The sequence below is a fragment of the Gobius niger genome, assembly GCF_951799975.1.
Source record: "Gobius niger genome assembly, chromosome: 14".
NCBI lineage: Eukaryota > Metazoa > Chordata > Actinopteri > Gobiiformes > Gobiidae > Gobius > Gobius niger.
Window position 1 is genome coordinate 15,378,686 of NC_136865.1, and position 26,166 is coordinate 15,404,851.

Consider the following 26,166-nt stretch of genomic DNA (forward strand, 5'->3'; position numbering starts at 1 on the left):
TAACATTGTTATCGGGTCATGTTGTAAAGCTATGGCTGTGTTTGTCCCATGTCAACTTTATTTTGACGTGTCATTGCTTTGTATATATTTTATGTACTTCTTAGTGTTTGTTCAAGTGATGAGGTCACATGATGCACCTGTGTTTAAGCACACCTGTGTCTTCATTCTTTCTACGCCCTGATGAAGATCCAGAAAGATCGAAACACGTAGGCGTCCCAAATAAAGGACTTTTAAAGCTACAGAGTGCTTCAGACCGTTTTGCCCATTGTACAATTACTTAAAAGGTATACCTGATTTCATACCACTAAATTAAAACGTTAGTTGAGGTACAAACTCATTCTTAATTTTCCAAACATATTTCGTGCATTTCAATCACTGGGATGTGTTTGTGGGTATATTTCACAACTTTCAGAGACACTGTAGCAAAAAAGAAAATGCAAGAAAACTAGCCTGCAAGTTCAAATTGATAGAAATGTTTTATATCTAGAATTTTATAATTGTGTTTTCCCCACAAATGTCAGAGTTTACATTATACTTAAGGAGGACAAAACAAATGCCATTCAATAAAAAAAAAAATCAGTTATAGTTCCTTTAAAGGGTTTTAAAAAAATGTTTTCCAATTGATTATTCTTGTTTTGCGCAGGTTAAGTCCATCTAGCTTAAACAACTCAGGTGCCAACAGGTTTACAGTATTTGGGCAAGTAGTACATCTTTACAGAAGTAAAAATGCTAGAAAACAAAGAAAATCCACCTCAAAGAAACAAACTTTAAATCACAATCTGACCCCTCATTCATTGTAAGAAAATACCACAGTGAAAACATGTCTCTTTGCTCTGTCAAGTGCAAAATTTTAAATACTTACAAATCTTACGCAGTCAAAATCTGAACAAACTTGTTTGTTAAAACTTTAAATTTACATTTGTAATTTAATAGAGAAATTTGGAAAAGTGCTAAAACAAAAATAAACTGATATTGCTTTACAATTGTGATACTGTGTGATTGTAAACATAAAACACCATAATGTCAAACATTAGTTAGTGGTGAGAAATTCTTTGTATATTTAGCAGTAAAGCACAGCAGTATTTGACAGAGAAACCGATAATCTTATCAAAAGATGGATAACACCAATAACAGACTTGTATTGCTATGGATAATATCTTTAAAAAATAGTAGAAACTAGGAGGATGATACGTTTATTGTATCCATCAGCAGCCTTGATTTTAAAAACACAAACATACAGTAAATATCCACACACACACACACACATACATGCTCTCACACTCAATTTACCCACCGACAACAGTCAAAATGGGTTATGGGAAAGCCATGCAGGGCAGTGTCTTCAAATACAATTACCTTGTCAAATAACCATTAGCTGCAAGTGAGAAGTTTTTGTGGCACAATTTTACTGCAGTACACTGACCATACTGACATCTTTGTCTCATCAGAGACAAGTTAGACATACAGTACAGATGTCTAAATGATTCAGGAGACACCTAAAATGTAGTGACAAAGTAGCAGGAGTGTTCAGATGGTTGCTGCTGCTGCTGCAATTGGCATGGCTTGGAGCTCCTGGTCACAGGTACAGGGTCACATTTCATGAGGCATGTGGTGGGTCGACAAAAGTCCGAAAGGTTTTTAAAGGTCAGAGCCGAGATGGATACTGATGCTGGGGGAGCGCTGGGTATGGTTAGGCCCAGGGCTCAGGTAGCCCATCCCTTCCTCCTGCAGACTACATGAGTAGCGACCTGCTTCAGGGGTGTGGTTGGTAGTGGAATTATTGCCACTGGCCACCTGCTCAAAAGAGCGCGAGAACACAGCGCTGGCTGTGCGGGTCAGAGTGGTGAGAGCTCCTCCCTTTGGGACTGACTGGCTCGATGTGAGAGCCAGCCGCTTGATGTTCAGCTCGGCATTCTCACTGTTCGCCCGGTTTGTCATTTGGGGTGCAGTCTCCTTGTCTTTGCTGGTGCGACCACCAAGTCGACATTTCTTCATAGCTTTTGCTCCAAGATTCAAAGTGGTCACACTGTTGCTAATAGTGATGGTAGGCGGCATTACATCAGCACCCACTCCTCCTGGCCACACCCCTTCATCAGCCTCTGAAATATCCATCAGCTCATCCGGGGAACCCAAATCCACTGCGTCTGCAAGAAGAACCACAAAAACTAAAATGAGAACAAAGGGCAAGAGCATAACAGAAATCACATCTGCCAATCAGCCCTGTGAATTTCTTTGGGTAAAAATTCTGTCTCAAATATTGAAACAACTGTGTTGAGCTGAAAGGCAGAGGAGCAAATTCACTATCTTCCAGCAGGTGGCGCCTTCCCATTATGCAGTTATTTTACAAGCAAAGAAAGAATCATATTTATAGCTTATAGATTTTAGTTAAACGCCTTGCTGAGAGACAGCAGCACCAGCAAAGGATACATATTTCAAAGCAGGAGAAGAAAGCAAAAGCCTAGGAAAGACCACAAGGGATAATCAAGTCACTATGCATTTTACAGGAAGTCTAAACACCAAAAATACCTTCAATCTAACTTGAAATCAAACACACACTTTGTGACTTATTTATGTATACACACACCAACAAATGTCTAACGTGGCACCCTGTTGACATCCGTGAACAAAAAAGCAGTTCGGATGTGATGCCAAGACCGTAACACAACACCAGTAAACAATGGGCGAACAGACTGATAGACAGGCCACATAACTAAGGGTGTTATTGAAACGAGACGCTGAAAATCTGAGTTTGGAAAATACAACAGATGACCTGTGTATCTTTCTATAGCCCTCACAATATTAATCAGAAGGAAGATATCTGTGTCCAGGTGCAACCCCAGTGGTAATGTATCTAGGCATACCAAGGCAAGCTGTGAAACGCAAACGCCTGCTCTTCTCTTGATCAAAATAATATTGTGTAAAAATAAAATAAACGTAAAAATAGAATATAATAGACACCTCATTTGTTTATACAACTAAAGCAACACTGTGTAACTTTGTACACCTTCACAGAGGCAGAACAACTGTGACACACAGCACATGATGACACAGTCTAAACATTATTCCTGCAGGTTTATGTCAAAATGTTATCTTTTAATTCTAGATCGGTTGATGTAAAAAGTTTACAGTGTTGCTTTATGTTCATTATTACAAGAGTTTAATCGATTATTGCTTTGGTTATTGAACAATTAGTTATTTGAGCAGGAGAGCTTTAGAGTTTTACAAAGGAAGAAGGTATTGTCATGTGGCAGGTAAAAGGAATATAGTGATTGAAACGGGAGGGAGCCCAGCCAAAAGGTAAAGTGGGAAATGATAATCATGCAGGTTGTCAGACCACGCCCCACACATGGTTACCTAGGTTACCCCGGGACTGTTGCAGGTGGATGAGGTGGCTCTAGTGCTGGCCTCTCCCTGTGGAGGGCGCCCCAGAGGCCTCACTCTCCGCCATTCTCCTGACAGACTTCTGCCTCCTGACCTCCTGATTGCGCACGGCCATGACCTCATGACCGACCTCAGCGGGGCCACACAGAGTCTCGCCGTCAGGACGCGGCCACAGGGAGTCTCCGTTGGACATGCGCTCGCAGTTCACACCTGTCACATTGATCTCAGGGATGGCCACGCCCCCCATCGAAGCATCATTGTCTATGCTCATTTCTTGGGACTCTGGTTGACAAGCATGGGGTTTATGAAATAATATGTACACACACAGATGGACAAAACATGTCATGCATAAAACAAAATACTGTAAAATGAACACAGACACAAGTAACGAATGTAATGTGCATGCGCATGGAGGATACAGCAGGGGTCTCCAGCCAGCAGCTCTCAAGACCTCATCTACAGATGCATTTGACTTTGTGTTTTTAATGTGTTTATAAAAACAATAGTTTGTAAATGTCTAGTCAAAGAGTTCCTCAAGTGCGAACAGCTCTGGGCCAATTTTAATCTGTAAAAGTGTTATGGCGCACAGGAGGAGAAAAAAAAAAAAGTTTGGAGACCTCTGTCAAAAAAAAACGGTAAACAGACCAAAATGAGAATATTGCAAAGCTGCCATTATGTTCTTATAGTCAGACCTTTGTTGATTTTGTACCTGAAAGTTTCGGCTACAACTGTGGCCTTCCACAGAGGTTGTCACGTGGTGTTGCTGTGACGTGTCTAATATAATTGCGGATATTGTAAATTAACCAGGTGCTATGTTTGACCATTCATTACAGAAAAAAACAAGGGACTATCATTTTGAGATCTCTAAAAGAGTAAGAAGATCATTTCAATGTCATTGACTTGTTATAAGTGAAAACAATAACTGAAAGTTTGTCAAAGGTTTTTCATACTGCTTACACACTTTCTAAAGGCAGCAATTATTGACGTTTCCATCAACTGTGCTCTCAAGGTTGAGAAGAAATTAAACCAACCGCACACACTTAATTGTGCCTTGCATGCTACAAGACAGATAATCTGAAGCATGTTGGCATTAATTCATAATTCACGCACATTTGGAACAAGGACACCAGTTCACATGATATTTAAATTTGGGAAGGTTGGGAGATAAAATAAAATACATTCCTTGTAGAAGATTCTTTACTCTTGAAAAAAAATAATAATAATAATAATTTGGCCATTTTTCTTGGTGTTATTTCATGGAAAGAGTCTTCACTTCAGTGTCTGTGATGCGTCTCACCGTGTCGTTTCCACCGGTGGCCCCTGATGGAGAGGGAGGTGACGGCGTTGCGTGATATCCTAGACGACGTAGGAGTGATCTCTACCTGGATACTCCTGCCACCATCTTTTGCATTGTTTTTCAAAGCCGCTCCGTGCAGTGACGACTTGATGGCATTTCCCACCTGAGGGCAAAACAGTTACGAGCGGTTAGTCTCATTTTTTTAAGTGGTGGATTTCCTATTTCCAAGCAAAGCACCAGCAAAACAACTGTCACAGAAAGAGTACTAGCACAAAGAAAATGTTAGGTGTCATAGTTGAACATGCTAAAGTTCTAGAAAACCGCTCATAATATGTTTTGTAGAAAAATTCTGTCCAGAGTCCTGACTGACAAAATTTGGTCATGTAAATCATTAGAAAGTAAATGCTGATAATAGAAAATAAGAAAGTAAGTCGAAATATGCTGTATACTGTATGTGTTGAAAGACCAAATGGGTTAAAAGAGATTTTTATGATAAGCCTCGCAAGAACATCAGAAGAAAGAGATAATAATATAGGAAGTTGCATAGAAAGCAGGCGAGCGTGCAAAGATGTTTGTAACAAAATAGAAAATCAACCAATTAACAGACAAAAACAAAACAATAAAACAAACACGAGCATTTAATACTGTAAAGAGGAGGGTTAGCATCTCACAATTCCGCCACGGTGGCGCAGCGATTAGCGCTCACGCCTCACAGCTATAAGGTCCAGGGTTCAATTCCCACCTGGACGGGGCCTTTCTGTGTGGAGTTTGCATGTTCTCCCCGTGTCTGCGTAGGTTTCCTCCGGGTACTCCGGTTTCCCCTACCACTAAAAACATGTACAATAGATTCCCCTCAGGGGCCAGGACTCCCCTGAAAAAGAGATTCTTAATCTCAGTGGGACTATCCTGGTTAAATAAAGATCAATAAATAAAATTATTTCCCCACTCATTCCTTTTGGAACAACTATGGGCAGTAATACACTCATTGTCTTGTTTTAAATCTGGAGGAAAAACTACATGCATCAGATGTTTTTCTTTATATTCATATTTGCTACTGTGACATTAATTATTTATGACTCTGATTCACACCTCATGCAGTTCAGTATATTACTTCATAAGCTGAACATAATTGGCCCTTTGTTTTGGGCTGGTCTCATGAGTGATACATCATAAACCCCTTGTACCAGGCAAATAGTCCAAAATCTATGCAACCACTCAATGAGTTAAATCCCATCTGTTATGTCCGCAGTTAAATAACATGTTTTTTATGAATTACATTTTATTGTGGAGGACCATGCACCTTGACTTGTGCAGCAATACAGAGAGTTTAGGTCCAATCCTCTACTCTCGACTCCCGAGGCCTCAAGGATTAGGATTAGCAGAGCGGAAAGCATGTAAATAATCTAGTGGGATTACACTCTGGAGTCCACGGCACAAACAGACCAACAATACGGCATAGTGTGCTGAGAAAGACTTAAAACATAAGTTAGCATGTGCACCAAAATCACATGCACACCGTCCCTTTAAACAAAGTATGTGCTGGATCGAAAAAGTGCACAAGTTGAAAAGATGACGAGAGTATAAAAAATATTTTTGCACCCACCAATAGTGCCTCAGGGAGCAACTCTAGCTGGGCACGGTACAGAACATCATCCAGAGCCTTGGATCCGAGCTCCACTTCACCGTTACACCTACACAGAAGTGCACATACAGGAGCCTAAGAAGTGTTTATTTTGATATCAAAGTGAACAGCTAGGATTAAAATAAAGCACTGGCAGCGTGTAACAGTGTTGACAACAGGGTAATGGATGTGGGCACTCACAAAGCATAGTGGATCCCAGTGATGAGCTGAACCAGGAACTCTGACGTGACAGTCATGCGGGTGCTAATGCCTTTATATCGCCGCATCTGTTGCCGTGGGTAACCGCATATACATACTCTGGAGAAATGAGCAATGAGGATAAAGGGCATGCATTAAGAGACAAGCTTCAATCAGAACACACGGCTCAACATCATTTGCATTAATGCAGTGGCATCCTGTGGTGCACTGCTAAGCAGCTAATCCTTTCTTCTATAAACATACAAAACTGTTATTAGAGCCATTTATAACCGCATAAAATCAATTATCAAGTCTTGGAGGAACACTCCAAAAAGTTGTGTTTGATTTGTTTACAAGGCTGATAATTGAAAAGGAGTATCTTGCCTGCCATGGCACCAACGGCTCTAAGAGGATCAGATAAGCTTCTTGGAGGAGAGTGAGAGTACGTGTGCATGCATGAAGAGTCTAAGTGTCTCTACGGAGTTCATTTCCTGAAGAGAAAGTGACCCACTGTTGTGCTGTATTTTGACAGTGGTGACGAGTGCTTTACCTGGAGCTGAGCTGACACAGAGACTGCAGGGAGGTCATGGTCATGTAGCTCAACGAAGCATTGTAGCACAGCAGCAAAAATGTCAGAACCTCAAATCTACACAAACACCAAAAATGACAACACATTATTGGGGAGGTAATGAGGTATCTGAAAATAGAATCTGTAATCTCAGCAGTGTCAGGGGTGCTGAGAGTAATGTTACAAAGAATGGTTCACTTGTTTAGTGCATCCAAATAAAGCACAGTGCTAATCTCGATGCATTGTTAATCCTCAGGCTGTTGGCGCCCAAATGTACTAAGTCAACAGTCACCCAGAGCTCTTTAAAAGAGCAGTATTACACTTTGATGCACACAAGGAAACCAAGCCTCTACTGAAGCAAGCCCTTGTACCTGTTCTGCGCTGTGAAGGTTTCTCTCTGCAAGTGTGGCCCACTGTACACTACCCTGGTCAGCCCATGATTGGCTAAAGCACCTTCGGTAAGGGCCAAGGAGCCAATTGTAGAAGGCTGTAAAAAATGGGGATAGGGGTTTCCCAAATTTAAAAAAATGAAAAGTAATGTTCTATTATACTGTGTAATACAGACTTACCTCATGATATACTGAAGGTTTGGAGAGAGAGGGGACAGTGAAAGACAACACTTTACTCTGTCCATCTTTGTCGACTATTTCCTGTGGAAGAGGAAACCGTGTTACTGAGGTTAAGCAGTTCCAAACCTTGTACCAGTGTAATAGGCTTCTGGAAAAAGTAATGTTTTACAAATGGATGAATAGCTTTTCGACATTGTTTTTTCCCCCAAGGTTGGGGACCTGGTCTAAAGGGGAAAAGAATAGAAATACAGTACAGGATTTGATTTCATTTCCCTCTTTCACTCATACAGTGTATGGTCTTTGATGCTTTCCTGTGAATACAGTACAAAGTAAGAGGCTGATTCCCAGCTCACATATTAGTTTCGGCAAGAAAGTATGGAGTCTGCCGTAGGGATTTATATAGTGCTTTTCACAAGGCACTTTATAAGGAACAATTTTTCACTCACTCCTCACACAGTGGTGGTAGCTACTGCATGTGGCGACAGCTGAATTTAATGAGCCCAAAGAGCGGCAGCACACATCTACATTAACTGACCCTGCAATCACCACCAATGTAAATGTGAGGATTTAGCACTACACCTGTGGTTTCTAAAGAGTTTATATAACAACTCCAACAACTGAATCAACTCAATAGGGATAAACACATTGACCTATAAATCGAGCCACTTCTCTTTCCGTTTTATTTGTAGCTAGTGTCCTAATTAATAAGCCTGTTTAATCTGTAAATGTGTTTTAAAACAGCACTACTTACATATGGATGCAGTCTGCTTTTGTTCAGTGTTATTAACCAGTGTGTCACAAATCAATGCGTACGGCTTTGTTGTCAAAGAGCATCGCCCTCATTAGCCTTTCCCATCTCACCAGGTTGTAAATGCCCAGCAGCAGGGCCTCGATGCAGCCCGAGGTGTGCGGATCTCTGGCTGCGCTGACGGACAGCAGACTCCACAGGAGCTCAGGCAGGAACTGGAGGGTGAAGCGCTGCAGCTGTGGCTCCCCGCTCCGGTAAAACTCAAACAACTGGTGACACACTGGCTCCAGCAGCTGCAATACACATCAAGTCAAAAATATAAATACAATAAAATAGAGGGAAATATCATTTACAAGAGGTTAGCACACATTATTCTAAAATCTATTCTTATATTTTGTTTTGTTTTGTTCCCATGAAATGGAAAACACATGTAGTGAACATGTATGACTGTGTTCTCATACATCACTGTAGTTCTCTCGAATGACTTTGTAAATTGCAGGGACCAGGGCGCCTTTGTCCTTTAGGGAGGCAGCGTAGGTGGACACTGCGCTGTCAGGGAGCGTCTGCAGAAGGGAAAAAACAAAAACAGAAAATCTAATTAGATGAACTGTTTGAAATCTTCAAGTGTCATTTAACCAGGTCCAATCAAAGGTAACTGGCGACGAACGCCGCCCCCCACCCCCCAAAGGTATTAGTCATCAATGCACCTTATATTCTGACAGCCATTCCTCCACCACTCCTTGGTCCATAGCCAGCATATTCCCTCATCTGCAGTGGACTCACTTCTACCTGCAAGAATACAAAAAAAAACTCTGTTAAAGACGTGCTCTGAATGAATGCCGAAGAGCTGCTGTGCGAGTGAGGCGGGAAAACTGCACTCAAACGACAAATGCAACAGCAGGGGCGGGTGCGGGACGGGTGCTCTAAAAATGAGTTCAACGCTAAAAGCTTTCCCAGCAGCCCTTGCACCTTTCTCTCCTCTGTTACACAACAATTATCAAACTTGCTGTCCGTGTGCTAACAGCAAACTCGAAAGCGCACCTGGGGGCCACTCTGTTTGTAAATATCTACAGGCCGTGTGAGGGTAAATGCGCTTAACACATCAGCTGCTGGCTACTTCTGCTGAAACAAAGGCAGCACTGTTTCCTAAAGCTACGAGACTTTGCACACAACCTAAAGGTGGAATCATTCTGAAAGCCTCAAATGCCACGCCATTTTCCTCTTAATTCTAGTTTATTCCGTAGACTCGCGCTCATTCTCCCTCGCGGTTTCTTTCATTTTCTCTGCTCCCCTGACGTGGCACGCGCAAGAAAGGAGGTTAAGGAGTGTGATGCAATAATGGACAAAATAGGACATTTCAATCTTTTCTACATTGAGGCTAGGAATTACTGGAGCTAACTGCACTCTCTGAAGTTTTTTAAGTGTATACAAAGGGCTTGTAAAACAGTTCTGATTAGTGTGTATAAAAATGCACAGATAGAGCATAAGTAATCCAACGAATTCCATAACATGCTATTGAAATGATTTTGAAGGAAAAGTGTTAAAGTCTTGAAGGACTGCATCAATGTTTCTCCATGGAAAAGCAGAAAAAACCTGTCGTGTTGCTCATGTTGCATGCGGTTAAATTGGCTGTAAAAGCACAGCCCTTGTTTGGTGTGTCTGGTCAGAGCTGGAGACAAATTGGGCTTGGGGGGGAAAGTCCTTCTATGTGCACAGACTGTCACACTGTCAGGCTCAGGCTCTGTAACGCGAGAACACACATTAGTTCCATCCCAAAATTACCCTTCACGTCTGAGATATTCACTGACAACGCGCTTACAAGAAGAGCGCGGTCTTCATCATGAATACAAATGAAGGATCAAGGCATTATTTTCCCCATAATTTGTTTTTGGCGATTCTTATCTTGAGCAATGCACTGTGGAAAGTAACGATGACTACCAAAGCCAGAGCCACTCGATGAATATGGTTTACAGATGTATGATTACAAAACAAGCCTGGTCATCTCTTTCTGCACAATTCAATAATAACCACAAAGCTTTACTATAATGAACAGAAACGAATTTTAATTAGGACTGGGTGGCAAATAAAGGCAAATAAAATCAAAATATAATATATCTGAATTATAATCGGTTAATTTGGAAAGTTCTAAAATCGTTGCCAATTCTGTTTACTGCTCAGTATGCTCAAACACAGACGCTGACCTGTCTCCACCTCGTCAAATCATCCTTTTGGTCAGTCTCCATTATGCTCTGAGGGAGTGACAGACTACATGAAACCAAAAAGGGACAAACGAGGAGGTATCCGGACAAGACTCGCAGCTAAGACACACATTGGCATGTGTGTCTGGCTAATGGATGTTCACTGGAGAAGAAAACAGATGAACTGCTAAGCTCTTCCCAGAAGATGGTGAAAGACAGTTGTGGAGTGGAGAGAGCTGCACAGGAGGAGGTGGAGCTGACCAGTGCAGGACACCATGCTCTGAAACAGGGACAAACCCCGGAGGCGGTGCACCATTTCAGAGGATCAGAGGAGCACTGAAGGCAGCCAGCCAGGTTTCCTCCGGGAGCTACGGTTTCCCCGACCTCCAAAAACATGCTGGTCAGGTTGGCCCACATTTGCAGCGTCTGGACCTGGACAGCATTTCGTTGTACGTATGTACAATGACAAATAAAGCACTTACTGACTTACTTACTTACAGAAGGCTTTTAAAAAGGCAAAGTCTGTTGTGAACATGACACACACCCGAAAAAGATATTCAGAAATATAGGTGACATAGGGACATTCCTGTTTTTTTCCTGTCAGTCAAAGTAAAAACAATCATTATACTTTTCAGATCCATTCAGAACCCAAAATACTCAAATTATTAAAGAATAATCATGAATCTGGCCCATGTTCTTTTTATGTAAGTTGTCACATATTTCATTGCATGCATAAGCATATGCATATGCATTGTCACATATTTCATTGCTGTGATCCATCAGAAGTAACCCGCACATTGGCATGAGAAGCAGAGATGCCAGCAGAGTTTAAGATGCTGTTTGAGGATGCAGTGCCCAGACAACACAACAGTAGAGTTTATTGGGCACTTCAAAGCAGAGCCACGTAGGAGGAGGAGAGCCCTGTCTGTAGCACACTGACTCATCCACTCGGTAATCACAGTCTTTATTATGTTAGCCAGCATGTCTGCCATCAAAACGGACATGCTGGGTTGGATGCCGCCCTCCTCCGTCCCTGCCAGCTCTGGAGAACAGAACAGGCGGTTACAAAAGACTAATTTCTCTAAATGGAGGCTATTCGGCTCGATAATCCTTCCCTAATTTCATGAGTCACTTGCTCCCCACCCCCTCTGTCATTTCTGTCATGATGGTACAGTCCTGAAATAGGCACCTGGCTGGCTGTGAACGTTGAAATCGGAAGCAAAAAGCCGGAAGCACGTTGAGCAATGAGCGCATTCAGAAACATTTCAGGTGGAACTAAACTGTTGCAACAAGTGCAAACATGTAAGCAAAACATGCACATATTATTATTAATCAGCAAGAAGACACAGACAATGCCATTTTTCAGTGAGCTATCAACACAAAGCATTTGGAAGAACTAAGGTATTGAAATGTAATGTTTGGCAACCTGTAGTCACAGCACAAAACACCTACACGGCGATGACCTGGTGATGACCCACTCCAAGCAAAGTTACGAGTCAGTCAAGTCTGCAGAGAAGAGCCCACTCACAGTAAACAAAACACACAATACACAGGGTATTTTCCACCAATAAAACAATGAGATTAATGCCATGCCTGTTAAAGATTAACAGTGCCAATAATGAAACAACTAGAAATGTTTTGAAACTTGATTATGACTAAGAAAAAAAATCAAAAATATCGTTGTGAGCAAAGTTTGCTAATTGAATTTGAAGGTTTTTGTTTGAGCTGAGGTTTGTCTAAAAAGCAAGTCTAACTTCACAAAATCGGCTACATGTATTTATTTCTTTATTATGAAAAATTTTAATGAAATCTAAAATCAAGATATGATATGAGGGAAAGGTATTATTTTTTTTACCATATCATCCAGCCCTATGCATACATGAACAGAGCAGCAGAGAGCAAAGTAGAAAAGCAGGTTCAGCGAGTCGTCTTACCAGACAATTACAAGCCTCAAACCCAAGCAATAAAGCACAGATCAATGGAGAAAATGAATAGACGGATGCATACAAACTGGAGGATAAAAGGCATAATGGCTCGAGGGATAGATAGCTCAGAGAGAATGAAAGAGATCGATAAAAAGAGTTCATTAGATTTCCAAATGTGCTGCCCCAGGCAACCTTAAGAGCGTACAAGAGATACTGCTTGTGAAACCCACACCGCTGTTGCCAGAATACTCTTGCGTTTAACCACATTTCGACACTCACAAATGTCACACAAATGTAGAAGTAGAGCTGATCAGCACTTGGCAGCATGTCCCTATAATGCGTCACGATTCACAAATTGCACAGTGTGTGTTTGAAAATGTGTTTATTCCATTTTCCAAACATGTTCCTGTGAATGAGAGAACTTGACACTTATCCACTTTCCAATTTGCTTGACTGTTGCACACAGAAACAAAGGCAGGGTAAATTAGCTTATTTGTGACTCCTCCTCCTTAAGGTTTGCCCCAACAACAACAAGTCTCTTTTGTGTTTACATTCCTATCCTGACGCACCTGTACTGGCAAGTTCTGACAAACTCACAATGAAACACCATGGGCTATGTGCCTTCCAAACTGAGGAGCCCGACAGAATCAAACAAATGGAACTGGAGACGAGTATTTATTCAGTGATATACTAAAGTGGAACCTCCGGGTTCTCCAGGAAGTGAGTTGGCCAACAAGAGTGCAACAGCTGTCACAGGAGAAGAAAAACTAGACAGCGATGAAGGGAAGTGGGTGCTGTCTGAGCCTGTGGTAGAAGGTATAACATAACCAATTCTATTAATTTCATCAAAACTTGAATACAAGTGTTGTATTCATTGAAAAGGACAGAATGGAACTTGCATCCTTTTCAGACAATCCTAGAATTTCACATTCAAAATATTGTATACAGTGAAGGGAAGTGACAAGAGTGTTTTGAGATGTTGTGGTGGACTTGAATAACGATGGAAATCTTCTAACAGGCCCTGAAGCAGCAGCCAGGCAGCACTCGCAGCATGACCTGCCCTCAAATTCACAGCAGCACTCCTGGAGGTTCACTCTGCATCTCTGATGTTTTGGCTTCTGTCTTCAGTTTGTAGTTATATATAACCTCCTGTTCAGCAGGAGGTTATATATAAATCAGATCTGTAGAGAGCATTCTGCTTTTGAACATGTATTAAATTTACGTTCATGAGAAGTGTAAGTACACAACTTCTAAAAACTTGAGTGTCTGAAGTGTTTGCTGTCAAGGAAGGGAATCCTCTTATAGCCGACTGTTGCACTCTCAGTTCCCATCTAAGCCAGTGATGCATTTTCATCCACTCTCACTCCTTGCCTGCATTCAATAAAGTAGGCTAACAGAAAACCAAGATTGAATTAATGTTTTTTCTTAGAGCAAAACAAAACAACTAAAGCTATAAAATGACCATGTATACGCTTCCTTTCGCGTTCTATGCAATACTCAAAGTAATCCACAGTATGGATGGTGGACTGTCATGATGGTCTGATGCTAGTTGACAGCAGAAACCACATGATGGAACGGTCCTCATGTGCCGCTAGGCTTTTCTGTCAAAAAGCATTAATGATAGAAGCACCAGTAGGCATTACGTACTAAATACAGTATAGGGGTCACACTCATATGAACGTCCTAAAGACACGACTTTCATTTTAGAACAGCCACCAAACACCGCAGTCGTGGTGAAGGGCAAAAGATTTACAACAACAACAAACATGCCTCATATCTCATGCAAATATTACTGGACCGGCCATTTATACCAGAAGTCATTGTGAAGGACGAGCAAAAATCAACATGGCTTAAGAATCTGTGACACTATTATTCACTGGATTCTCCCCCGCAGAAAAACCGTCTGTCTGATGCACGGTCGAAAACGCACGGGACTATTTAAATAATCCCGGGAGTGGACACTTACTGTAGCATTACACAGGGCTGAAGTGAACCATGATGCATTAACAGAGAAAATACCACATGCAAAGAGAAGCCAGTAAATAACAGAACACACCATAACAAACTGTATTTAATTTGCATCGTTTGTAGTTTGTTGACTTACTCAAATGGCAACACTGGTAGCGATAACATAAGACGGCGCAAAAAGTCAGCTGTTAAACGTTAAAGCTTACTGTAGAAACAAGGGAACTCCTAGCCAGTGTCACGATACTAAGAAACAACAATATTGTGTCGCCAACTTGCCACCTGTACGTTAGCATTAAGTGTATGGAGATAAATGTTAAAGTTTTACACTGTTTGCTATCTTTATCAAGAATCAGTCTTCATTATAACTTGGCTTAGTGAATGACTCGGAAGGAACTGTCACTTCACTGTGGTTGCTTACAGATTAGCTAATAGTTAGCTTGCTCGGCGAGGGCGCGACAACTAGAAAACTAGAAAAGTTAATGTACTTACTGGCATGCTATCCCGCTTTTCTTTCGTAAAATACTCCTACAATCTGTCAAGCAAAACACTATCACGCCGCTACTCCGGAGATCTTCTGAATAATTCAACACCAGCTCCTTCCATCTTCATTACTTTCTCTTGACTGAAACTGGCGAAACGAAAAGGCTCCATTGTTAATGATTGACAGTTTTTCAGGCCAATCAAAAGCTAATATTTAAAACCTACGGCCGCGCCCCCAAGCGAAATAACCAATCACATTTCAGCTCTGGTCCACATGCTAATACTTTCCACGAACACGGTAGATTGTCGCTGCTCTTTGACAGCAAAGATGATTTTAGATTTTAGAAGATTTTAGGAATAATAATAATAATAATAATAATAATAATAATAATAATAATAATAATAATAATAATAATAATAATAATAATAATAATAATAATAATAATAATAATAATAAAAAAAATAAAAATAAAAATAAAAATAAAAATAAAAATAAAAATAAAAATAAAAATAAAAATAAAAATAAAAATAAAAATAATAATGATAACAATAATCATAATAATAACAATAATAATAATACATCAAATAATACACAGCAATAATATTTAATACAACAAAAACAACAACGTTTATTATGATTATGATGATGATGACGAAGATAATAAAAATAATAATAATTATTACTATTATTATTATTATTATTATTATTATTATTATTATTATTATTATTATTATTATTATTATTATTATCATCATCATTATTAATTCTATTCACAGGCTACACACACTGTGCAGCTCATGAAACTAATATGGTGCAACAAATTGACAGATACTTTAAAGCAGTGGTTCTCAGCAGGTTGCGGAACCAGTGGGTCGTGAGCATTGATATAAATACATTAATTAATGATAATTATAATTCTAGTTCTATAGTCATGAGCCTGTATCTACTGAAATAGAGATAGAAACACTAAATGATTGAGCTGTTTGCAGTATTTTGCATTTTGGCTTCATGGTTGCAGCTTACGGAGCCCCTCAAGTTCCCTAAAGAGAGATTTTTTTTTATCGTGGCTCAAAATATTATTATTATTATTATTTATTTATTTTATTTTCAACAACACACAATATCTCGTCAGAACACAAGCACAGGCATTGCATGGCTGGACCTACAGTTTAGGTCCTACCGTTTAAAGTTTTATATAGTTATTTTTATCTAAACTCAATGTTTTTATGCTCAATGTTAATTCCTAGTTTGTGAACCTGTCTACTAACAATGGCAATAAAAACTCTTCTGATTCTGACCTAGCCCAATGGCGGCTGAACAAACTGTGTTATACGATCATCTTGGAATGCATGGCGCTTAAATTATATTGTTGTTAGCTGTAGTTTATAGTAAAAACTTTTGTCTGTGTATTTAATGTTATATATCTGATACTCTGCGCACGGAATGAGAGTCGTCTGTAACATTGTTTTTGTTGGCATTTGCTGATGTGTGTTTAAAAGCTTCTTTTTAGTCTGACAAGCTGCAGCAGTAAATGCGTAGATCTGATAGAAGTAAATCAACACGGTGTGCACTGCGCAACAGCCCCACCTAGCGGCCAACCTTCGGCCGTGTTGCGCAGGCATGGCCTTGTGATCAGGGCAGAGGCCATGCCAACAGGTGCTTCAAATATCTAACTTGTTCTTCTTCATGTATCATTTTTAATCTGAGCTTTTGAATTAGATGCTGTGAATATTTTAAGGCCAACATTTTTAATCTATCTTGTTTGATACAATGACTTCTTTGAAGAATGCTGTCCCCAAAAAGTGTGGCGTGCTTGCCACTATACTACAGGTGAAACTCGGAAAACTAGATTATCGTGGAAAAAAAAACATTTATTTCTCTAATACAACTTAATATGTGAAACTAATATATGATATAGACTCATGACATGCAAAGTGACATATGTCAAGCCTTTGTTATATTTTTTTTTGTGAGCCATAATAATCAAAATTATAACAAATAAAGGCTTGACATATCTCACTTTGCATGATGATTTTGGCTTACAGCTTGTAAAAACTAAAAATGTCAGAAAATTTGAATATTGTGAAAAGGGACTATATTGTAGGCTCAAAGTGTCACCCTTTCATCAGCTAATTCATCCAAAACACCTGCAAAGGGTCCCTGAGACTTTAAATAGTCTTTCAGCGGTTCAGTAGAATTCACCATCAGGGGGAAGACTGCTGACCTGACAGTTGTGCAGAAAACCATCATTGACACCCTCCATAAGGAGGGAAAGCCTCAAAAGATAATAGCAAAATAAGTTGGATGTTCTCAACGTGCTGTATCAAAGCACATTAATAGAAAGTTAAGTGGAAGGGAAACGTGTGGAAGAAAAAGGTTTTTAAGTTGAATTACAGAAATAACATTTAAGGATGAGATGAGATTTTTTTTCCTTGCAGCTGCAATGTTTCAGTATCATCACAAAAGGTGGGAGGGATGCAGAACCCTCTGCCATTGAGCCACTGCTGGAATTCATCTACACCACAAGGTAATGGTAACAATTCCATCAGCTCCAAATATCCTGTGCTAATGTCTCTGTGTGAGTTGAATTATTTCTGTTTGTGGTGTAAGGATCTCCATCCACAGCAGTAACGTTGTGTCTTTGTTGTATGCATCCAACCAGCACCAGATTGAGCCAGTGAAGGAGATGTGTGCGATATCTTAAAGGGCAAGTTGATGCAACAAATTGCCTCGGTTAGAGCATAAGATTGTTTCATTGGAAAGTTGTGTGAAGATTAAATAGTTGTCATCTTGCAGGGATTTTTGCGATTGCTGATAATAATTTGTCAAGAACTAAAGGAAGTGGCTGAAGACTTCATCCTGTTGCACTTCACTGACTTGTATAAACAAGATGAATTTCTGCAGCTTCATTTGACACAAATTGCTTATCTGTTCCACCCAGACAAACTTGTGTCAGATGAATAGGTCAACCCTGAAATTATTTATCAACAGTAAAAAATTACAAAGCACTTTATCTTGTATTCCTTTTTGAAATATGATGCAGCAATGCACTGGATCAAATATGACATCTGTAACAGAGAGCAGCATGCTCCTGAAGTGTAGGGATGTGTTCACTTACTTTGGTCAAGACTTTCCTGTTACTGACTGTACAGGACGAGCCCCTCGTTCAGAACAAACCACTTTTCTGGACGCTCAAAGACACTTTACATTGCATCATTCTTTCACTCCATACTTGGTGGTGGTAAGCTACTATTGTAGCCACAGCTGGGGAAGTCTGATGTGAAGCAACCAGCCATGGGCCCCTTCGACCACCACCAACCACTCACTCACTACATTCGCCCAGGCTTCCTGGTGTTACCGAATGGTCTCCCATCAAAGTACCGACCAGGCCTTTCCCTGCTTACGTCCAAGGTCTGACGGGACCGGGCATATCAAAGGCGGTATGGCCACATATAGTGGTAGGATACACAACATGCTAAAACTAGTGAAAACCTCCACATTTACACATACATAGGTGGAGAGGGAGAACAGCAGAACTCTGCACAGAACAATCAACCTCAACACGAGTGTTAGGAGGACCCCAGTCACTGGCCGAATACCACTTTAACCCCAAAGTTGTCACATCTGAAAATTACTACATTTCACTAAGTTAAATGCACTATTGCCACTTTGGACACTTTTGTTAATTTCAGGGCTCTACCTAGGCAGAAATTCAGAGCTTTTTCAAGACTCGGGATACGTTGATCTGTCTACGAACAGAAGAGTGAAAAGGGACTTTATAGCAGCCTGTGCTTCTGAGGGAAAGATATACACATCTGGAGGCGTTGTTTGTCAGTTCATAAAATAAGGCACTTTGGTCCCGTAGTTATTCATTGAGGATTGTAATGTGTCTATTTTGTTGTGTTATGATACAAAGACTGAATCATGGCGGGTGCAGCCAAAGATGTTGACTGCACGTCATGGCCATAGCTCTGTAGAGGCAAACGGCTTCATTTACATCTGAGGTGGAAGTCATGGCACCATAGCAACCAACAGAGTCCTTAACAACTGTGAAGTCTATGATCCCAGTACTCAGCAGTGGAACAAAAATGGTCTTTTGTCAAACAATTTAACTTGGTTTTTGCCTTAACGTGAAACAATTTGGCTTGTTTTTTTACCCTGAGATGGAGAGAGATTTGCAGAATGAACGAAGCCAGGATGAACCATGGATTGGTGGTTGTCAGCAATATGACTTATGCTCTTGGGGGGGACAAGGGGAAAAGGGAAAATTCTGTTTTTGTACATGCCATGATGTCATGAAAGGAATAAAAAAGAAATGAAAATTAAATTAAATGCGTTGAATATTGTTAATTTGTTATACTGCCTGAACAACTGATTCACTTCTTAGGAGAAAAGAACTCTGTGGAGTACAATGACATGGCACTATGCATCACCAATACCCTGGAAAGGGGTCAGTATAAACTTGGTGTGCTGCTGTGGGAAGGATCATCTATGTGCTTGCTGGAAGAGGATGGGAAAGGGCGCCACAGTTAAAGTATGTAGTACCATACGTGTAGTGACAGGTTAGTACGCTGTATGCACATTTAGTAATTAAAATAGCACATAATATAAAGAACCCTTTTTTGCGTGGGTAATCACCAGAGCCCAAGCTTTCCTTGGTCCAATTGTTTGTGTCAATGTTCCCCACAACGATGAGGTCACACACAGAACACAATGTTTTAAAACTTTCAAAGTGAATGGATCTGTATTTCCAATGTAAAATATTTTTATTAATGTCTATGCATTTGAAATATATTTTTTTTAAAGATGGGACATCATCTGTACAGTTTACTTATTTTACAGAATAGATGAGTAATTGAAGAAAAAGGAGTTTAAAGAAATTTGAGAAGCTTGATATAAAATTATTATATATTTTTTTTAAGTTGACACTTTTTGGTCCTTCTGCCAGAGAAATGGAAAGTAAGTAGGATACAAGTATCTAGCATTTTCACCCATTAGGACAACACTGACACCACATATCCTATATTGTATAACTGAATGTTCAGTGGAAAATTAGAGATGAGGCCCAGCTATATCTGCTGCTTCAATGAAAAGTTCTCCAGCTTTTTGTCTATACTCCATGGACACCTCTTTAGCCCTCACCACTTCATTCATGTTCTCCCTCAGGTTCTCTGTTAGTCTTCCTTGCTCTTGGAAGGTTTCTGCAGCCCCTCTAACTTGGTCAGCCATTTGATCTTTGCAACGAAGGAGCCAGCCAATCAACTCCTGAAGCGCTGTACCCTTTGATATGGTGGCCTTTGCAGAGTCTGAGATGTCTTTCACTCCGTCCATAGCCCTCTGCAGAGAATATGGCAGTGGTTCATTTTCACTTTCTGATCCCACAGCAACCACGCACAGAGTGAAATCATAACCTTTGAGCCTCATGGAAATCCTGTAGTCCTCTGTCAGGGGAAAAACATAAAACTTAAGATCAAAATTAAGCTCAAAGAAGATCATAAATGTGCTGTAACTGACCATGCTCGTCTCTAATTTTCCTCAAAACCTCCGATAAAGCCAGCTTTTCACATTGTGAACAGGAATATCTCTTTTGCAGGTTACGCAGGACATGCACTGTAGTCTCAAAACGATGCTGTTGCTCATTAAAGGTCTCAGCAACATCTGAAAACCTCTGGTCCAGGTCAGCCACACCAACTCTCCTCATCATCAGCTTGCCACTTCTCTGCAGTGTGTGTCCATCTTAAAATGTCAACACAAAAATATAAATAAAATATCAATATTGGGGGGAAAACACACACAGATTCAAATGGTTGAACATTGAAAATGATGCAAGCAATAATAGGCCTACTAACCACTATGTGCAGAGAGAGTCTGTCTGGCTGACGCAGCTCCATTCTGTTCTGGTTGTCTCGACGCCAGTAAAGGCTCTGTCTACATGAAAACAATGATTCGATTATGATTAACAGAAAAAGTACACAGCCTAATCCCAATTGTATTAAACTCAGTGTGCCAACAATCAGCACAAGTTTTTCTTCACAACACATAATATTGTAACCAAACAGTATAGAAGTGCGCAAACGAGCATGGAGGTGCTCTCATGAGTTTAAAGTAGTATACAGGTGAAACCTACCTCGTTGTTAGAGTTTTCGCAAGAGAAGCAACAGCAGCAAGGAAATCTGATCATTTTTCCGTGGTCTGACTGGGATTCCCTGTGTTCACTTCATTAATTTTTGACAATGTCGCCTACTGTCTATCACCACATGACGTCAACGTCACGCGACTCTCAAATTCCTCCTTGTTTACACTTATGAACTCAGTGCTTACAGTATTCCTGAGACAGGTGCACACAGGTGTTTCCGCATTGCAGCACCTGTAGAGGCTGTTATCATTGTATATTTACCGCACCACTACAGCAACTAGTACCCATAGTGTATACAGCGACGTCCACACAGAATCACAACTCTAAAGAAAAGAATAGTCGAAGTTTCCAACATGAGGATTTCCCGATATTGGATTCGTGCAGAGTCCGTGGAGTCTTATCAATAGAGGGCGCAATAAAGCCAGACTTTGTATCGGCTACAGAAGAAGAACCCACATCGTCGTCTTTGTTGTGAACAGCAGTTTGCCGCATCTCTTTCTCGTTTTCTGCAGATAAATCGTCAGCAGTCCTGTTGGCATGACTGGAATGGCCTCTCCAGAGAAGGCGTCAGGCTCAAAGAAAAAGAGTGACAGAAAATGTGTCTCAAAGGAGGAGTACCGACAGCTCTCCGGGATCATGTCTGTCATGAACAACCTGAGGAAGCAGGTAATGAGACATCATCATTTGGGCCGCAAAGATGATTGTTCAAGTAATGTACAGTTGTAATGTGTACCAACTTGTGTTCTTTGGGCTTCACCAGGGGACACTGTGTGATGTTACACTGTTGGTTCAAGGGAAACACTTTCCTGCTCACAGAGTTGTTCTAGCTGCTGCCAGCCATTTCTTCAGTCTTATGTTTACCAGTGAGTTTATAATGAGGCCACATTGGCTACATGTAGATTGCACAGGATTGCACTCTCTCATTACCCCGCTTACTTGCAGCTAGAATGATGGAGTCCATGTCTCATGAGGTGGAGCTCCGGAGTGCAGAGCCAGACATCATTGAGCTCCTGCTGGAATTCATCTACACAGCGAGGTAAAAGCTCAATAAATGACTTCCTTACGATAATATAACTCCACAAATGCATCTTGTTTGACCATATCGGTCTTCAAACCTTCAAACCTGACCTGATATTTGTTGATAGACCCAAATTCAAAAGTACTCCTTTGTTGTGTGTGTTAACATTAAAGTGATAGTCTGCAAGTCTAAATGTTTTATCAATTTTATAAAATGTGTAAAATCGACCACCTGGTCTTGCATTTTGATGTAAAGTAAGTCATAATATATCTATTGTGTTTTATGTTAAGTCCCTCCTTCCCAGATCTCAGCAACTAATCAGAGTCTAGTATCCTCCTACGTTGACCAGTGAAACCAGCCTGTCAGGTCCAATCAGAAAGGAGGGGGAGGAGCCTGATCGTTTATTTTTGAAAATTCTGTTCCTGCTCTCCTCATTTTGCAAAGTAAGAGGAGCATTCTGGTTAAACAGCGGAGGAACCTGATCTTTTACTTTCAAATTTCACTCTATCTCCTCACTTTGCAAACTTGCAGACTATCACTTTAAGTAAATGTTGGGATGAATACCTTTTGCTTACTTCACTACATTTTACAGCAGGTAGCCTATCTATTTCTACTCCACATTTTTTTAAAAACTTGATTAAAAATTAAAGCATTTGAATTCTGATTGTAACGCCTTTATTTTACATCAAAGTCTGACATTTAGTCATTCAGTCTCAGTTTAAGATCTCGTTTAGAACTGGTTTGTCTTGGATTAGACCTGGTTCAGACCTAGACCTAGTTTGTTAACAGCAGCAACACATTTAACTCTTCAAAAGTTGTTGTTTTTTACTGTAAAATTTTAATCTGATTTTTAGTATTTTTTTTGCTCCTGCATTTGTACACTTAGAAGAAAATACTTTTATTGAGTTGTATAGAGCAGGTGTCAGACCAAAATGGTGGATTTTGCAATATGTCAGGGCATTTTTGTCAAGCCCCTTTTAAGGTTAAAACCTGACACATTTTTACAGCTAATATTTCTCAAACAATACCAACTCCAAATGTCACACACACAATCTATTGAGCATATCAACGACGATCATGTAAAGTCTGAAGCAATTATTGCCGATTTCACATGGAATGACCCATTGATGCTTTTGTGTGGCAAAAGGATCTCAGTGAACAGCAGCAATGTCCAGTCGTTGTTGGATGCTGCCAACCAGTACCAGATTGAGCCAGTGAAGAAAATGTGTGTAGAGTTTCTTAAAGGACAGATCGATGCTACAAACTGCATAGGTAAGCCAAATGAGGGGGATTAGTACTGGGATTTTAATGAAACAGACCGCAGAGTATGTACATGTTGTTTTTTTATTCTTATTAACTGGTGAGTTGTTTTACAGGTATTTCCTCATTAGCGGACTGTATGGACTGCCCGGAGTTACAGTCTGCTGCAGAGGATTTCTTTCAGCTCCACTTCACGGAGGTTTATAAACTGGATGAATTTCTGCAGCTTGACGTGAAGCGACTCACCTACTTACTGCACCAGGACAAGCTCACGGTCCGATCAGAGGCCCAGGTAAATCAGCATATTGCTCATAAATATGGAAAAAAATAGGCTAAACTAAACTAAACAATGCCTTCCCTCAGATATATGATGCTGCAGTGCGCTGGCTCAAGTATGACGTCTGCAACAGAGAGCAGTATATGGTTGAAGTGTTAGGATGTGTTCGTTTTCCTTTGGTCTCCAAGACTTTCCTGTCCAAGACCGTACAGGCGGAGCCACTCATCCAGGACAATCCACAGTGTCTGAAGATGGTCATCAGTGAGTAAATGCTTTAATGCAGTGTTTCACAACCGGGGTACAGGGACCCATTGCACTTGGAATTATTTCAGACCAAAATAAATGTGGTAGAACTAAATGCTTTTTTATTATTAAAAGTACAATATTAAATAAAAGGAAAGCTATACATTTTCATTTTGTAGTAAAAGATACAAGTTGGAGAGTATTTAACTTAATGGGCTTACACGGAGTATAAATTAAAAATTCAGGGGTACATCATGGGACCAAAAAGGCTGGGAACTGATCAGATGAATAAAATCTTAATGATAATAAATTCCTCCCAGCCTTCAAAAGCCAATAAGAATGTTTTTTTTTTCCATCAGGTGGAATGCGCTATCACCTGCTGTCCCTTGAAGATCGTGAAGATTTGGGAGAAAGCAGTCGTCCGCGGCGCAAGAAACACGACTACCGCATTGCTCTATTTGGAGGTTCCCAGCCACAATCTTGCCGATACTTCAACCCAAAGGTAAAGTGTAGAAAAATATTTATCAAAAATATTTAATACTGTCTTTTCAACTTGTCTATAGATTTCTGCTGTAATTGATGTGATGTGAATATTGGCAGGTAAAGAAATAATGTTCAGTGTTTTTATTTTTTTGTTCACATCACAAGGAGTCGAGCTGGACTGATATTCGGTGTCCCTTTGAGAAGCGACGAGATGCCACAGCAGTTTTTTGGGACAATGTGGTCTACATTTTGGGTGGCTCACAGCTCTTTCCAATAAAGAGAATGGACTGTTACAATGTCTTGAAAGACAGCTGGTATTCAAAGCTCGGACCCCCAACACCCCGTGACAGCCTTGCTGCCTGTGCTGCCCAGGGAAAGATCTACACATCAGGAGGCTCAGAAGTTGGTAAGCAAGATGGAGACATTGTAAAAGGGAAGCAGTTACCTGTAGGTTAAGTAAGTGGTGTTCTCATGTTGTAAAATGTTGCTTTTCAGGGAGTTCCGCTCTTGATCTTTTTGAGTGTTATGACACAAGGACAGAATCGTGGCAGGTGAAGCCCAGTATGTTGATGGCACGTTGTGGCCACGGCTCTGTGGAGGCAAATGGCCTCATTTATGTCTGTGGTGGAACTGTGGGCAACAATGTTTCTGGCAGGGTCCTAAACAATTGTGAAGTTTTTGACCCAAATACACAGCAGTAAGTTAAATACAACCACCAATAACATTTAACATTTCCCATTTTACCCCACTGTTTTATTCTGCATTTAATTACTTGAAGTGTGTTATTATATATTTAGCAGGTGTATCTAAAATATATGCACTCAAGTTTTGTTAAATATGTACACTTGTGTTCTCTTTAGATGGAGAGAACTGTGTGGAATGAGAGAGGCCAGAAAGAACCATGGGTTAGTTGTGGTTAACAACAGGATCTATGCTGTTGGAGGGCAAGGGGCAATAGGTAACAACAAAAATGCTAACTCACTTAACTATATGTATTGTAGTGGATTATATGTTTTATATTCACACTTTTTCTACATTAGGTGGACTAGACTCAATAGAGTACTATGACATTGCAAGTAATGAATGGCGAGCAGCCACACCGATGCCATGGAGGGGAATCACTGTCAAGTGCGCAGCTGTGGGGGAGGTCATCTACGTGCTGGCAGGCTTTCAGGGGGTTGGCCGTCTTGGACACATACTAGAGTTTCATACTGATATTGACAGGTTTGGTGTTTTTATTTTATTTTCTTATTGATGGCCTTATTATTTTCCTGGTTGCACAATCTAAAATCAGTTCTGTTTCAGGTGGGTAACTTGCAGCAAAGTGCGAGCGTTTCCTGTGACAAGCTGTTTGATCTGTGTTGTGGACACATGTGGAGTGAACGAGGATGAGGACATGGACATGATTGACTCTCAGACAACCCCCACGACTGCAGCGTCTTCATTGCCATCAACGTCCTCATAGACAAGTGGAAACATTTGAGTCATTTGAATTTAATTATTTCGCTTATGCAAAATTTAGATATATTTGAGGGCAACCTTTTTTAAATTATTGATAAAAATGTACATTTTTTAATTTGACTTTACATTTTATTGTGTATTTAAAAAAATCACTGAAATAAACATGACTGAAATGTCATCAGAAACTGTAGAACTCATTTTTTTTACATTTCATTTTTAGGTCAATGTAATGTAATTATCACATCCAATATTATAGTAACATCTCTAAATAATATCAATTAGACAAATAATGTAATAAATGTAAACTGTATCATTAAAAAGATCATTAAAAATC

The 26,166-nt window shown here is 40.2% G+C and overlaps 3 protein-coding genes across 4 annotated transcripts; 1 reads left to right on the top strand and 2 right to left on the bottom strand.

Annotated features, from left to right (window-relative positions):
* Window positions 1–616: 616 nt before the first annotated feature.
* hycc1 (hyccin PI4KA lipid kinase complex subunit 1) lies at window positions 617–15,119 on the bottom strand. 2 transcript variants are annotated; one of them, XM_079570697.1, is made up of 12 exons: window positions 14,963–15,119; window positions 9,090–9,171; window positions 8,844–8,945; window positions 8,496–8,675; window positions 7,635–7,715; window positions 7,437–7,552; window positions 7,048–7,143; window positions 6,501–6,617; window positions 6,282–6,369; window positions 4,679–4,841; window positions 3,355–3,663; window positions 2,004–2,144 (listed from the first exon to the last, which is right to left on the bottom strand). In XM_079570697.1, exons 2-11 carry the CDS (start codon window positions 9,138–9,140, stop codon window positions 3,395–3,397), a joined length of 1,263 nt encoding a protein of 420 aa, XP_079426823.1. In that variant the 5' UTR covers window positions 9,141–9,171; window positions 14,963–15,119; the 3' UTR covers window positions 2,004–2,144; window positions 3,355–3,394. The 2 variants fall into 2 exon arrangements, with proteins under 2 accessions (XP_079426822.1, XP_079426823.1); XM_079570696.1 differs by lacking the exon at window positions 3,355–3,663 and having other exon boundaries at window positions 617–2,144.
* A 4,887-nt stretch (window positions 15,120–20,006) lies between these two features.
* Window positions 20,007–21,582, bottom strand: LOC306973461 (uncharacterized protein; the record flags this gene model as incomplete). The annotated part of the gene is made up of 4 exons (XM_079570385.1): window positions 20,007–20,395; window positions 20,469–20,690; window positions 20,804–20,882; window positions 21,547–21,582. 4 exons carry the CDS (start codon window positions 21,580–21,582, stop codon window positions 20,007–20,009), a joined length of 726 nt encoding a protein of 241 aa, XP_079426511.1.
* klhl7 (kelch-like family member 7) lies at window positions 21,566–25,935 on the top strand. Its single transcript, XM_079570608.1, has 12 exons — window positions 21,566–21,756; window positions 21,851–21,953; window positions 22,033–22,126; window positions 23,256–23,380; window positions 23,485–23,660; window positions 23,732–23,906; window positions 24,248–24,390; window positions 24,537–24,777; window positions 24,867–25,068; window positions 25,232–25,329; window positions 25,412–25,595; window positions 25,677–25,935. Exons 1-12 carry the CDS (start codon window positions 21,628–21,630, stop codon window positions 25,834–25,836), a joined length of 1,830 nt encoding a protein of 609 aa, XP_079426734.1. The 5' UTR covers window positions 21,566–21,627; the 3' UTR covers window positions 25,837–25,935.
* Window positions 25,936–26,166: the final 231 nt, after the last annotated feature.